This window comes from Anas platyrhynchos, chromosome 16 (assembly GCF_047663525.1).
Source record: "Anas platyrhynchos isolate ZD024472 breed Pekin duck chromosome 16, IASCAAS_PekinDuck_T2T, whole genome shotgun sequence".
Classification (NCBI taxonomy): Eukaryota; Metazoa; Chordata; class Aves; order Anseriformes; family Anatidae; genus Anas; species Anas platyrhynchos.
In genome coordinates this window covers 9,077,266-9,093,468 of record NC_092602.1, presented here as the reverse complement: position 1 = coordinate 9,093,468, position 16,203 = coordinate 9,077,266, and the positions used below count along the sequence as shown (strand labels likewise).

Genomic DNA, 16,203 nt, shown 5'->3' with positions numbered 1-16,203 from the left:
GTAGCTCGTAAGCTACTACACAAGTCTGGTCATAACTACTCTATAACAAAAATGTGATATACCATCACCAGTACCAAACCACGGGCAGTCATTACTCTCTTTTGTTATGCCACCTCTTAATGATGGCATGGCTCTTGCTTGCAGTATGTACCATACACTAGATCTGCTTGGGTTTGTGTTGCATCACCTCAGAAGTGTTCTTGAGAGGCAGAGTAACCACCTTCTCATACTCACCAGGTCAGTTGCGAAAAGCTATGCCCAACAGATTATGGAGAAGTGTCCCCCAAAGTTTGATGACTTGGCTGACATGGTCTGAGATAAGAGATACTCGTGTCTGAAACAATGCATCTTAGTCAAAAGGTACCAATAAGGAGAATGTTTCTAGGTAACTTAACGTTAGTGAAAGTGAAATTAAGCTGAAGGCTATTCTGTACTAGGTAAGTAATTATCACTTGATCTGTATTCTGTGGGTTGCCACATAGTACTGCTTTAGAGGATTTTCTCTTTTCAAAAACTGTGATGGAAACCAGTAGAAAGTCTCCTCCAGACCTTTGAATTTATGTTCCCTCAGACTTAAAGATCTCTTTCAGCAAGGTCCCCTAACGCCATATTATTCCCATGGTTTGGTGCTGACAAGAAGGAGCAGGTCAGGTGCCTGACCAGTACTTTTTTTTTTTCCTGAAGTGCTTGTGTTTTTCTCTGTAGTCCTGAGCTAACCTGACACACTCTAGTTTTTCATATTATTTGAGATTTTTGAGTCTAACTTGTCAATATATTTGTAAAACGTACAGATGGATGTTGCTACTTTTTCTAAGGATTCTATGAATATGCTGAAGTATTTTTTCAAACAGTTGAATTTTGTAGCTTCTTATCTTGGTATTTCAGTGTGTGTCATTACACAGAAGAGAGTCTAAAAGCTGGGAGACACTGTGCTGTCAGCGCAGAGATTCTGGATGTCAGCTGCGGGAGTTAGGCATTTTGTTTGCTTGCAAGGAAGGGATGTGGGAATGAAGAGCAATTTTTGTTGGCATAAAAATGTGAATGTCTTGGTAGTTAAAATTTTTAGCACTCTGACAACATAGTTTAAAACTCTCAGTATCCACTGAGTCTTGTATTAAGGACTCACTAGACTATTAAAAGAATTGTCACTTAAGCTTTGTGTACTGGGTACCCAGTAACAGTCATGTCTAGAACTTGGATGTTTCAGTAAGTGAGTAGGTGAATATGTGTTTCTTCAAATCATGTGAAATCCTCCAAGCCTCCTGAAATACTAAAGGCGTCATCCTGTACAAGGAGACCCTCACTGCAGTGCTTCAGCATTAAGGATCTCTGAGGAGCTCATAATTCTCCATTAACAACGTGCTGAGTCTCAGCGATTAGCGTACCACTCAATGTTAGGAAGTTTGTGTCCTCTTTTGCTTGTAGTGTCATGTATAACTCACTAGACGATGAAAGTGAATCAATCCAGGCTGTTGGGAGAAAGACACCGTTAGATACCTACCTGTAAGAATAGTGGCTGAGATTTAGCATTTTTCCTTTGCTGCACACCTCCACTCACCTTGAAAATCAGCTGATGTTCTTATGAAAAATCTGTTGTCTTTTGCCTGTAGCAGCTGCCTTGCTCTTGGTCGGTTCCACAGATTGCATCATTCTCCACATCCTTTTGAACATCTGTCCAATGTTTAACTTGCTTTTGCATTTAAGCATTACCCTGTTGTTATTCTCAGGGGAGTAGAGAGGCTACCTTTTGGAGAGAGGCATTTGAGACTTAGCTCCAGACTTCTACTCTTCTGTCCCTGGATTATATTGCTGATTATTATTTCTAATCTCTCTTCATTCCTAGACTTTGTTGTCCTGTGCTACTCTTGCATTCATTTAAGGCCGAATGTTGTCAGAACAATGCGATATAATGCACCAGGTTCACAGACTCAGGGTGTTACCACAGGTAGCAAAGTGGCCTGAAGCCATTTCTGAGGTACAGATAAAGGCTCTTCAAATTAGTTTGAGGTAGCTCTCCTTTCCCCAGTTACAATCTAACGCCCGTTAAAGTGCATGTCAGCTAATAGCCATTTACTTTGTAATCTCTGGGGAGATGGGGACAGTCACTCTAGTGACAGAAGTGTACAGGTCTAGGTGATAATCTCAGTCCTGAAACTTCCCATCTCCCTGTTTGGAACTGGGGAACTGCCAGTTTCTTCCAGCCTTGTGTCAGCCCCAGTTTTCTTCTGGTTCTGCAGCAGCTCCTTTAGGAAGAAGAATGAATAGGGACTTGACCTCAGCACATGACTGATAGAGACCAGAACCTCCTGTAGACTTGCCAGTTGGGGTTTGTCGCCCCTAATATTTGTCTTTTATGACCTGTTCCTCCAGACATTGTTTACAAACAGTGAAGACAGTTGTCCTAGAGCATAGCTCATCTCATCCTAAGCTAGAGCCTACAATAGCTCAGGTAAGCCACACATCCCCAGATGCCTTTTACTCTCTGTAAAAGATTTCATGTACATTTGACAATATCATAGACATCTGAAGTTAGATTAAATTAATCCCATGTGCTGTTGAAAAATGGGAGTTTGATAATGTCTGCAGGGGACTAATGCAGGAGCTTGCCCCCTTCCAGGGAGATGGACAGACTGTACCAAGCTTTGTTTCATTAGAGTACCATTTGCATCTGATGCCAGGCAGTCTCGTTGTAGCAGATACGCAGGAAAGATCTAAGCAGAAAAATCCTCTTAAAATGACAGATTGTCTGTTAGGCAGAACCAGAACCCCTGTCACTCTTGAGATGTGCTCTGCTAACTGTTTATTTTGGTGGTAAAGAAATCTTCCTGCGTCTGGCCCCTGAGAATGCCTAAAGAAATGCAAAATCCTGGTAAGGAGCTTTTTTATCAAGGGTTTCATATCCTCTCATTAGGTTTCTGCATCAAGCTATTTGCTTATTAGAAGACCCAGAAACATTTTTGGGGGTTTCAATGCTCTATGCCCTCCCAAAGAAAAAAATTCCAGACTCCTTCAAACAGGGACAGGACATAAACCAAAATGTACCCCCAAAAAGATATTGAATTAATAGAGGCAGAATCAGAAATTCCAAAACAGGTGACCAGACTCCTTCATTGGTGTTTTCTTTTGGATGGAAATGCCTGACTACATCTTTGGATGACTTCTGTTCATCTGCATCCCTTTAACAAACCTCTTTCTCTTCTTTGAAAACCCTGAATTGGCTGCAGGACCCAGTGGATGATCCTAACTGCTGATGATTTCAGTCCTATCCTAACCAGCCCATCTTTCTCTCATTCCTAAAATATACCTGCTAAAAGGAAGCAACTTCTGGAGCAAAGCTGAAGAAAAGATGATAAACGTGCATAGTTCACTTGTCCAGAAGTCTTTTATCAATAGCTGTTGTTTCAGCTTGAGGAGTTGTCCTGCTATACAAAAGGGAACCTTTTTTGTTGTAGACAAAAAATTGTTGTTCTGCAGCTGTATCTTGAAATCCACGTTCCCTTTAGCACCCCAGATTTGCAGAGTAGAGAAGTGCTAAACCAAAGAATCGAAGGATTGTCTCTTGGAGTACTCTGGGGAAACATGCTCCACTGGCACTGTCGACATTAACGTGGAGAAGTAGCAGGGGGAGCAGGCTTCATTATCCAGATGGTGATACACGATGCGCACTCCTCCTGTGTTCCCTGGATTTTCAGGTGGGTGATGTCTGCCTGAGGCACGCTGTGCAGAGCTCCTGAGGTATCGCAGCCATGTTGCTTCTTGAACAGGATTGCACCTTCAAAGCAGGGGTTGTGAAGACAGTGGCCTGTTGCTCCTTCTCACTTTCTTCTCTGTATTTCTGCTGTAGCCACGGAGTGGAACGGATGCTTTATTTCTTTTTGTGTCTCTGTGTCTGTCTGTTGCCATCATTGTGCAATCAGGTGGTACATGGGAAACATGAGTAAAAAAACTCCTTGAGCCTCTTGAACAAGCAAACGAAAACCTCTAGATGCTGCCTGGCAAACGGCCAAACCCGATGTTTTGTAAAGGCTATCTGTAGACCTTGGTTTCTGTTTCACTGACTCTACCTGAACTTGTAACTTATCATCTTAACAAGGCACTTCTGGTTTTAGATGATTGCTTATTCAGCGAGGAAATGACTCCCTTTCCCTACCTCATCTGTGAGCGTCCCTGACTCATGCTCACCCATAATAGTCTCTCGAAGTAGGTACAACTCAGGTGTTCTTTTCATAGGGTTAAAACCAATTCAATGTCATGTCAATTGTAGAATGATTGTTCTAGAAATTGAAAAGTCTTAAATTTGAGGCTCTGAAAACATTATAGTTTGTAGAGAGAAATTAGGGGTGAAAATTGTCCAATGCGTTTCTTTATCAGCATATGATAATTGGAGCATGCGGAGCATTTTCATTTGTCACCATTTTTCATGCTGCTGTCTTGCTGAAATCATGCTGCACAGTTCTGCAGTTCTGCCAGAAAGCATACATCTTGTTTATTTTTCTTTGTGTATATGGTTTTTAAATATATACACACACGTAGCCTAGGAATTGTAATCTTGTTCTGCTTCTTAAAAGTTGCTGCAGTTTTGCTTTATTTCTTTTACATTTTCAGGCTGAAAAAATGTCATTTATTTATCGTACTATTTTTGTTAGTTTGTTACTGTGCAATGTGGACAGGACTAACAGCAGAGAAGAGGAACGCTCTTTAAATGCTATGAAAGTTTGTAAGATTTTCTGACATTGGCTCTGTAAGTTACTCACAGAAGGCTCCTCTTTTTCCTTGATAGTACAAGTCCCTGCAGCTAATAATAATTTTAATATTGTGAATACAACTGCTTTAATTTCTTAGTTTTTTGTATCCACCTGCATTCCTGCTCACAGAAGTGGAATTGTTCCACTACATACTGAATAGCAATGAAGAGAAGAATTGAAGAAGACAAATAATAGAATTGTCTGTGGAAAAGAAGAAAAGCCCAGATCGGGTGGCAAAGTAAAACAGCAAGAGATGGAGCATGCTAAGGTTGGGTGAGGAAAGGTGGTTTAGTAACTTGCTAACCAGGGGGGTGGGGAGTAGCTTTCAATGGGAGCACTCAGCACTAGCAAGAAATCATGGGCTGTCGAGCAAACACACTCGTACCAAGTTGAGCACTAAATAAAGCAGTGCCTACAGAGGGGAGTGGGGATTTTCTTAATTGAGGGTCTGTGCTCTGCTTTCTTGGCTGAAAAGAGTCAGGTTTAGACTCCTGTGTGCAGAGACCGTTCATCTTGAGCCATGTTCCTTCCCTCTTCAGGTCCCCAGAGCAAGATCTTATATTGACCTAGATGGAAATAGCCTGTAGTGCTCCAATATGCTGTGTTTGACCCTGTTACATATTTTGAAAAACGTTTATCTTTAGGAAAGTGAGATTTCCAGGAATTATACAATTGTACTTAATTCAACTTCTGATTTTAAAATATTGTGTAGGTTGTTGCATTATTAACTGGTACATTAGGACGTTACTTAGACTGACAAATATTGGGTCAAAGAAGAGCTTGAATTTGCTTTGGTCACTTAAAGAAGGCAGCAGTGGAATTGTTTGGTGTAACCAGTGCAACTTGCACTTCTGGGAGCCTTTTAATAAATTGGGAGTTGAGTCCTAAGTAATGGGAGGTCTTTATTTGCAGCAGTAGTTGTTTCATGGGTTTGCCTGTTACATGGGAATTGGATCATCTGAGTTATGACCAGCATTACTCCATTTCATTGAGAGAAATCATGCAATGTTGAGAAAGTTTATCTCTGCTTAGAAAATGGCTTACTCTAAAACTCCGCAGTGTCAGCGGCAGCTCTCTCCAGAGAAGTTTGGGTTTTGCTAAGAGCTGTCAGCTTTTCCTCTTTGGAGAGGCATTCCTAAACCCTAGGGAATCCCCTCCCTTAAGGTTCTGAAGTTAGCAGTGTAGAGGAATAATAAGAACTTCCTTCCTTTCTATTTTCAGTGACTGAACTAGAAAGTATCCACTATTGCTGTAACATGCTCACAAGACTCCGTGCAGCGTGGTCCTCTTGTTACCTTCCTCCCCAGGTCTGGATTTCTGCAAGTGGAAGTTGTGCAGTAAATTTCAGGCTGTAAAAGTTGAAACAAGTGTCATGAGGAATATCCTGTACTGGGGCGTTCATTATTCAGCTTCAGATTTAATGTAAAGTTCAACGTGAAGTCATCTGCAGAATTTTCCCTTACTCCCAGATGTATTTTTTCTAGCAGAGCGCATCAGGCTGGCTTCCCCGCCCCCCACTCTTGCAGAATGTTTGCTTAGCCAGGAAGGCATGGAAAGCAGTTTGACGTTTTGGATCTTGAGAGGCATTTGGAGTTGTTGGAAGCGGCTCCCTCGCTCCTTCCTCTAGTTTCATGTAAACAGCCTTGCTGGCTGTTGCAGAAGGGAGGAGAACCTTTCAGCTGCAGGAATGGCGGCCAGCAAATGGGAGCTGCGCTGCGGCGCGCTGCCTTGGATGTAAAATCCATTTGGTGGCTAGAGTTGGAGACATTTTGTCAAAAAGCCTGAGTGGTAACAATCAGTAATAAAAGCACTCTAAGGAACTGCAGAGGCTTGTCGCAAGGATCTACACGCCTGTGCGTTTGTACTTTCAAGGGAGATACTTTGCTAGCAAATCTGAATTTTAAAACGATGATATGAAAACTTCGGTCAAGCTGAGTAACTTTTTCCAGTCTTCTCCCCAGTTATTTCATTTCAAGCTTTGCATTTGTATTTATTTCTGAAGTGCTGTTTTAAAAGCTGAATGTTTTTAAATGGCCTAGGCCATTAAAAAAATGGTTGCAGAATTTCATCTTAATTCAAAAATATTCTTCATGAAGGCTTTTGATACTTGGTAAGGAAGAATATACGCCTGGTGGGATTAGCTAAACCTCTCTTTGGCAAAGGTTTGGATGAGAATGTTTCTTTAGCCTCTGGCTCAAATTGCATTCTTGAAAAGAATTCAATATCGCTTATGAAGTAGATTCTGAAAAACTCACTTCGCCATAATTGTTTTGCATATTGCTTAATAAAATCACAGTGGGTGGAATAAATGTTGTTCCAGCTCCTAATGGCAGGTTTCTTTCAGCTTTTGGCTTGAGGCTGCACATGAAACGGGCAGGTACGTAACCTAGGACAGGAATCTTATGCATTGCTGTTTTGCATTTGTAACACTGTGAGTCAATACGTGGCAAGTTAGTGACTCTCCTTTTAAAATCAGACTTTCTGTTGTACGACAATGTTAAAGTAAATTTAAAATGTGAGTTTTGTTTAAAACTCTTCCGGTGTGCCTGGTGTTGTAGAAGGATGGAAGAGCAGTGGGCCCCAAAATAGGCAACTTGCCTTCTCTGTAGCAGATGAACTTTGTCACTTGCTGGGCTTCCTGGCTGCAATTTGTATATTCCATCACTGCAAACGGTGTTATTGCGTTGTGCAGTTTCTGTGGTAGCAGAGGTGGGATACATCCCACTGTTTGAGAATTTCTCATGTAACAGTATGCATCCAGGTCTATCGAAATTGCCTCATAAACACACACAAGATACATCTTTGAGTTAAAGGGAAGGGTTTTTTGTGATTGCTATAATCATGGCTAATGTTGTTGGCACAAATGAAATAATGTGGATTGTGGTAAGTTTACATGAAGAGCCTGAAGGCTTGAAGTATGAGGAAGCTCACCTTTTTCACATGGAGTTAGTCCTTTCCCAAAGTTTTTTGTTGGACTAAGTCTGTTACTTCAGAGCAGTTTCTCTTCATTTTCTCCCTCATATTTTCAATTTAAACGAAGAAAAGTGGTGCATGGAGACTTCTAAATCAATAATCTTTGGTATGTGGTGAGTTAATAAAATGTATACATGGAACATGTAAGTGGGATCTGCAGAATTATTTTCAACTGATTCCAGAAACGATATCCTGAAACTCACTCCAAATGATCTGCCTAATTCAAATAAAGGATGAGATAATGCTGAAAAAGACCAGGAACCTCCGCACTGGCTGTTTTCCATTCCTTCAGTATGCATCTAAGTCGACCGTAAATTGTTTTGTGTAGTTAAATTGGCTAAGTAAGTTGTTGCATATGGTGCCATTATGAAGCATTCAGTTGTTTTAGGATTTGGCAGAAACCCAGTTTACATATGTGCAGACAAGCAAAAAAAAAAAAAAATCAGCTCTAGAATGTGCATGTTCATCTGTAGCCTACAAGTAAAATCGAGTAGTTCTGGGGGAGAAAAAGGCTCTTTAAAGTTTGTGCTGTGTTACAGAGCTGTTTCCTCCAAGGTCTGTACCTAGGTGAGAGCCAATAAGCTGCTTGAGCAGATAAAATCTTTGCCACCAAGCCATGGAAGGTACTTGTGGGTGTTAGCAGTTGGGGATGGGAAGTGACAGTTGTGCCTCAGGGGTCAACCACTTCAATGTTTTAGGAACTTCATGGAAAAAGAAAGCTGCAACTAAATTGTAAAGAGAGCTCTGGGGAACAAAGAGGAAAAATGGGTGTCTCTGATCACTAGGGAGTAAGAGTCGAGAGCAGGAAGAAAAGCAAGAGTAAAAAAAAAAAAGTTGGCTGAACAGTCTGTTATATTGAGTTGAAGTAATTGTTTCCTATTGTTTCCTGTTTTTCCTGATATTTGTACTTTTTTTGTGTTTTTTTTTTTTTTTTCTGTTGTGTCCCACCTCCTCACATGCCTATACATGCTATGGAACAGAACTACAGATTCTCTGAAGACAGAGGGGGTTTGCAAGCAGGCCATTTATGTACCTGCTTCTTTTGTGGTCAAATGTCACTTGTGATTGCAGTATTCGTTTTCTTTGTTTCCACATTGTATTAAGTTCTGAAGAGTTCTGCTCACACTGAAAGTAAAGCTAAAAATACCAAAGCAAGACCTTTAAACAAGGATAAAAGAGTAAATATTTGTATATCCTGCTCTCTGACCAGGCTTGGAAAGCAGAACTCATTTTCAGTCCAATACTCTTATCAAGGCAGCTATTCTTTCCTGCAGCGTCGCAGAGCGGTGTATATGACCAGAGGGTTTTCATCTTAAAGAGCTGCTACAGGAAACATTTCAGAACTGAGCAAAGTGAGCAGAGGGTTTGCACTGATATAACAGCATTTTTTTTGTGCATGGCCATAATACAAAATACAAAGCACATGCCAAGATGCAAGTATAATATTACTTAAATTGTGTTCTTCAAATCTGGTTGACTAGCAGTTGGCAGCATTCTTATTAAACACCTGGAAAAAAACACTGCTTAAACCTATTAGACATTGCAAAATCTGAGCTGACTAACCATAATTAAATTGTGTTCTCTATCCATCTCCAGCCTCGCTCCCCAAAGATTCCCTTGTCCCAGAAATGTAATTAGGAGGCTCGGGATGTATGCACAAGTATTTGAATCTCCCAGTGGAAAATGGATACAGCCAGGGAGTCTGATTCTTCCTATCAGGCTGGTTACTGCCAAGGTGAACACTGATGGTATCAAGACAGTAACCAAGCTCCTAACACATTTAGTTACAGATTTTTGGCTGGGAGGAGTTGCAGGTTTCAGGCATGGAAAATTTGTGTTAAGTTACTTGTTTTTTTTTTTAATGGTAGCTGAGTTTTAGCTTAAGTAGGATGTGTGTTCACAGGCATTTAACGAAAAAGCACATTATAATTTAGGCTTTGCTTGATTTTTTGGGGGGGAATAGTTCAGAGTCATTTAAAAGGTGTGTTGAGGCTTCTACAAGACGACTCCTTTTGCTACTAACAGGAATTAATCAGTTGACTTTAAGTCCACATCTCCCTGTTTGAAAGTCTGCAGCATTTGGCCTTTATTCCCCTGATTCTCTGAAAATCCGTATGCTGAGGAACCAGGTGCACATTTTAAGCTTTCTGTCCTTTTCATCTGGATCCTTTAGGGTTTTCCTCTTTTCCTCTCTTTGCAGGGAATCTGGCGCATCCCCGTGGATGAAATTGACCGTCCGGGCAGTTTCGCATCTCATATGAACCGCTCTATAGTCTTACTGCTAAACGTGCTGGCACAGCTCAAGGATTACAACACCTTGCTGAAAGTCTCATCTATGCTACAGAGGACCCCTGATCAGGGAAAGTATGAGATATTTCTTTTAATCTGTTACTTTGTAAAGTTTTGCCTATATTTTGTTCTTTGTGGAAGTGTTTTGGAGTTGATGATCCTTGTGGGTCCCTTCCAAGTCAGGATATTCTTTAAATAAAAAAGACATTCTTCCTTTAGGAAATAGTCTGTAGACAGACTTCCATGGGAATATAGTGGGGCGATGGTTAAATTTTCCCAGGGTTATGATTCCAGAATAGAGCCTGGAGTTTCTCTGCATGGCTGCTCAGAGTTTCAAGAGAAATGCATCTGCCTTAACCAGACTTCCAGAGGCTTTCTACCCTGTGAAGGGATTCCCTGGTGGAGCAGAACATCGCGACTTCTGCACCCCTCTGATGGCCTCTTGCATAAGAGCCTTGTTCAGTGAGAGGTCACGGCCCAGGCATCCTGCCTTCCTGTAATCCCTGACTGACTGAACAATGGTTACGTGGCTACGGGCAGCTGATGCTATTTAAAAAGCTTATCCTATTCAGGGGGTGATCTAATTTTAATTGTATTATCCCTAATTGAGAAAAAAAAAGCCATTTAACGTGAACTATATACAGATTTGTATCAATGGGAAGACAAGTATAAACCTCTACAGAAAATCCTGAAGCAATCGAGGTAAAATTCTAGTTGTTCACTGAGCGGGAAACATTGAAATTAGTCTCTGGCAAATGCTTGAGAAATTGACCTGAATGATTGATGGCAATAAGTTGGAGGCATTGAAGGTTTCTTGATGTATTTTTCTCATGCGAGTGCATGTGAATTTGCATAGATCATAGTATATCTGGGAATATGTCACCACATGTTCAGCAAACTTGAAGCCAAAAATATTTGACTTTTAACATATCAGAAGAACTGGACCATAGAAGGCTTAAATTCTGCTCTAAGCAAGCCCACAGTTGTACTAAAAATATTATGTTATTTATAAGTCTAGACTGAATTTAACAAACAAGTAATTTGATGTTTTGGATCAGCCAATGCCAGCCATGGTGAACTGCAATCATTACAGGAACTTACAAATGTTCTGGGTGTGCCTGGTATGCGCCTTTAGCAACCCTACCTAAACAACAACAACAAAAATCAGAATTAGTGACGAGTCAAGTTTTTCTATCTTTTGTCTGAAAGAGAAAGAAAAATTTTTAATTTAATGTAATATTGTAGAGAGAAAATGTTTATTAAAAATGTCAACTTGCTGACTAAAGAGCATCCTTCAAAATTATTTACTTGATTTTAGCCCATTAAAACTATCCCATTCTGAAATACAAAACCGTTTTTCTATCAAACTCAATTGGGTAGTGTTGATTGCTGGAAATGTTTTCCTTGAAAGTGGTCTAAAGCATCATAATGCTGTGAAGTTGCTATGTAGTAAATTAAATGAAGCCGTAGGGTGAGTAAGTTCTACAGATAGAATGTCAGGTTTTTACAGTACTAAATAGAAAAAAGGCATTGGCACATCAGTGTTTTAGCTCTAAAAACCTCGATTTGAAATTAACCAATATGACCAATGAGAAGAGGGATTTGCTGATATCCTTAATATCACATGCCCAGTTTATCCATAACATGAAAATCGCCTGGCGGTTCAAGATAGCGTTTTGTGACTAATTCTCTTTTTATGAAGGTTTTGAATAGACAGTTAGTATTTGAGGAGCACCAATGGCTTGATAAAAGAAAACTGTAATCCTGGTTGTCTCTTTCACTCCGTAGTTTTTGCATTTCTCCCCTTCCCTCACCTACACTTGTACGTAGTGCTATCTACCTTTTACTTCAGGCATGTCTTTGATTATTATGGGGAGAGGAGAGGTGGAGGTAAACATAGTTAAAATGTTACGTTTTATGAGTTTACATGTACACGCTTCTGTATACAATTTTCATGTATAATATGTTTTGTTTGCTTTCTTCTAGCATATTTAAAATAGTTTTTGTTTTAAATCCCGGTACTTGCTTTTAGTCACCTAACCTTTTGGCAGTTAGCTTCATTTATGTTCTTTTACTGTGGCACAGGAAGTACTTGCGTGATGCAGATCGCCAGGTTCTGGCCCAGCAAGCCTTTGTGCTTACAGTGAAAGTGCTGGAGGACACGCTCAACGATCTGACGCAAGTAAGACAGCAGTGTGTGTGATGCTCATTGATTTAATGATTAGGTTTTCCTAGATTCAGTTTACTTGTTCCTTATATCTACTGAAGTTGAAGGGTTACGTTTCTATCACTTCTCATAACTTCTGTTTATATGCAGTTACACAGAAAACTTTCTTCCAGCATTGTTATTTTTTGATTTTTAAATTAAGTAATAAATTTAATGGTTGAGAACGGATTGCAGTAAGTTTGATTTGACTACCTTAAATTTTGAGTAATAGTAATTACAGGGGATATAAAAACTATTGCATTTTCAGGTGGAGTCTATTGCAACTTTCATTTAAAATGATCTACAATTCCTCTTACAAAACAAAACTAGACAATTGGATTTTGCATGCCTGCCAATTTCTAAATGTCATTTAGAGACTAATAAGTTTACAGATTAAGATAGCTAGAACTTCAATTTTTTTTTGTAAATACATTCAAGGAAGGACTTGTTCCTATGGGTTTTCCAAGTTAGCAGTGTCTTAAGGAACTTAAAGAAAATGTCCATAAGAAATTGTATAATTAACAATATTTGAACAAAGGGATATGGTACTGAGGTTTTCTATCTTTAGTCCATTACAAATGTAAAGGTACAAAACTGAAGTATTATAGCAGAGTTTAGCATACTTCATCTAGTAACAATGTTATGCAAGAGCAACCAAAGGAAAGATTCTAGTATTTGAGGTTGATCTGCAGCTGCCAAAGGAACAGATGCAGTTTTGATTTTAATACATTAAAAATAAAATTTGTGCTACTAAAACCTTGGATTTCATTTAATGGGATTCCATAGTGTTGACTTCAGTTTAAAAAAAATCATTGCAGATTTGGTTCAGCCTGTGCTGTTGATTTCTCTGTGGTGTTTAACTGATTAAAATACTTTAATTATAAGACTTGTGGCTTGGATTAATTAATTCTCAGGAACAAACAAGAATGAATATGAAGTAATATATTTTCTTCAGCAGAGGCAGTAATGTGAAGGTTCTTCATGTCAGTAGTCATGGTAGTATAGCTGTGCTGAAATGCTTTTTGATTTCAATAATAACAGAGAAGAATGACTTCTTTTATTAAGGTTTCAGAAGATCAGAGTTCCAAGTCTTCTAACCTTGCTTCAGGAAGGATGACAACAGACGTTTCTAATAAAACTAGCGCTGAAGAGGGCAAAGATGTCCTTCCCAAAAAGCAAGCTTTATCGGATGGAGTAGTACATAGTACTGAAAATGGAGTAAAAGAAGTGACCCAGGGACAAATTCCTAATGCTATGGACATATTGGAACATGATGACAAGAATGACAAGGAAATTAAAGAGCTCCCTAGGCCTGGTTCAGTTGAGCCTATGGATTTTGATGGATATTCCAATGACCCTGAAAAAATTGATTCTTCATGTAAACGCGGTGAGCCAGACCGTCTTCAGGCTGGCAGGAACTCAAAAGAGAGAGCTCAAGAGAGCCGGACTGCAGAACTTTCTTTGGAAGAGCTAAGTATCAGCTCAAAGCAGCAGCAGGCAACTAAAGGGACGGTTCAAGCAGTACATACGGAAGAGCCTGTCCAGAGATCCAGCAGGAAGAGGAAATTACTTGAGGATGTAGATTCTGGGAAAACACTTCTACTTGATGCTTACCGGGTATGGCAGCAAGGTCAGAAAGTTATGGCCTATGACCTGGGTAAAATTGAGAAGATCATGTCTGAGACGTACATGCTGATTAAACAGGTAAAACATTCTGTTGTTCATCGTAATTTCTGTTGGTGACCTTAGAGATTATTAGAGAGTAACAGTAATCGCCAAACCAAGCAGTATAAGGTTGGCCCTGTATCTGTTCAAAAGGTGGAGATAAGTGTCTCCCAGAGAAGCACTCTCTACAAGAGCGCTGTTGGGAGGTGGGGAGTAAGCCCCTCTGTGTTTTGGAACTCAAGAACTCCAGTTCTAAATTGCTGAAATCAGTTAAGAGCCCTACTACCAGTTCTGTAGAGTTTGTTCATACTAAATGTTAGTTTGAGTTTAAAAAGAGTTGTATATCTTCAGTTACTCAGGATTATACATTTAAAGATCACTTTTCTGCCGTAGGAGTGCTGCTTCTCCCACTTACCATGCTCCACATCCCCATTTCATCTGAAAGTAATTGGATTTGTAAATGATCTAAGTAATTATGACTTCATTAATTGTGATTCTCTATTCAGGTGGATGAAGAAGCAGCACTTGAACAGGCAGTCAAGTTTTGCCAGGTGCATATGGGAGCATCAGCACAGAAACAGGTAAGCTCTGTAAAGTCCTTGTTACTTGTAACATGCTTTTATTATATTGTCTGTAAAGTCAAGTCTGTGGCTGAGTGCTTGCAGAAATTAGAAATACCTACTTCTCTTGTACTGTTGTCTAAGGATAAGTGGGGCCACATTACTGGAGGAAGCTCATCCCTTTCGTTAGGGTCATTACTACTGTTTGTCTTGCTTGAAGTTGAATTTGCGTGCCCAAAAGCTTTTCTTGAAAGCATTAAATAATCTTCAAATTGAAATACTTAAGGCACACTATGATTTTCTGAATGTCCGCATCATTCCTCAGCGTTTCATGGGTGGTAATTACTTCTCTCTGAACCCGTAAGGGCTAACAACCTCATCAGTTCTTTCCTTGCTGACATTGCACCCTGCTGTGGAGGTACCAAATGTCTTCTCTTTCAGCTTGCAACAATAACTCTGATTTTAACTCTCTTATGTTACTCAGTTTGTATTAACTTGTAGTATCTGGGTTTCTCCAGCAAACATCTATAGAGCTTTAAAGGGATGATTATTATCAGTCTTTAATGGGAAGTTAAGCCTGAAATGGATCAATAGCGTGTTTAGTGGTTCATTTTGCCTAATGTTTCAATTTGCCATCATCTCCTGTAACTTCCTCTTCCCGTTGTGTGTTTTGCACAGTAGAGGTATATGAGAAATACATGGCTCTGACTGCTCTAGAGATAGCAATGTAGTGCACTGCAGATTACCAGCTACCAAAAGAAGTGTTATGGTTGCATAAGGGGGAGAACTGTCTGCTTCTCCATCACTTGCCTATGTGTTAATTTTCATAACAATTGAAGCACAACAAAAGTCTGTGAGAATTTCTCTTTTCGATTTTTGAAATTTGGCAGAGGTCTTTCTTTTGTGAAATACAGCTGTCTCTGCTTTGCAAAAACATAACCTTTTGAGGAGGCACATCTCATGTCAGCAATTTAAATATTGTCTTACTGCAGAATGGATTTTAATACCTAATTCACCTATCTTTCAAAACAAATACTTCTGTTAAACTTTCAGATAATTCTTCTACTTCATAAAGCAAATCTGATATCCATCACCAGACACTGCCTCTGTTCTTTAAATCTATTCAACCTAGCCTCAAATAACGTATGCCTTCTGGTCCTTTCTCCAGTGTGTTCTGGAAATGTATTTGTCATATACACTAACTAAAGCACAATAGCATTAGGGATGCTGGTTAATAGGAGGCAAAACTTGCAAGGTGAACTTCCTATGCTATCTAGAGTTAAAGGCCTTCCTTTTAGGTTTTTCTGCCTATTAGAGCTGCAGGAAATTGAGGCCGTAGGTCAGCTCCTGCAGCAAGGTTTAGACTTGTCTATTCGGCAACTCTGGGAAAATCAGAAATTCAGATATGTGAAATATCTGAAACCTTTCAGAGTCTTTTTGTTGTTGTTGTCGTTTGTTTCCATTTAATATTTGCCTTCTTTTGAAGCTTGAACCTTGCATTTTCATGCATCATTCTCTTGAATCTCTAGGTACTTGTTCTCCTCATCTCATTCTGATGAATATTGTTTTACTGGTTATTACTGCCTTATCGAGGAGGCTAGAGGAGGTTCAGGCTCTCAGAGCAGACTCTATTATCCACCATTTGTTCTGTACAAGATTACCTGCATACTAAATTTCTTCCTGAAATGGTGTCAATTTTATTTGGTAGGAGATGTGCCAACCTGTCTTTTTCTCTGTACTCTGCAGAAAGTCTGGGTCTTGAGTA

At 39.7% G+C, this 16,203-nt stretch overlaps 1 protein-coding gene across 6 annotated transcripts in view; it reads left to right on the top strand.

Annotated features, from left to right (window-relative positions):
- Positions 1-16,203, top strand: part of CABIN1 (calcineurin binding protein 1) — a 109,123-nt gene that overhangs the window by 66,780 nt on the left and 26,140 nt on the right. For all 6 annotated transcript variants that reach the window (XM_072024354.1, XM_072024356.1, XM_027470066.3 and 3 more), the window contains exons 32-35: positions 9,919-10,082; positions 12,093-12,189; positions 13,279-13,917; positions 14,385-14,459. In XM_072024354.1, coding sequence (XP_071880455.1) covers positions 9,919-10,082; positions 12,093-12,189; positions 13,279-13,917; positions 14,385-14,459 — 975 coding nt within the window. The remainder of the gene's footprint in view (positions 1-9,918; positions 10,083-12,092; positions 12,190-13,278; positions 13,918-14,384; positions 14,460-16,203) is intronic.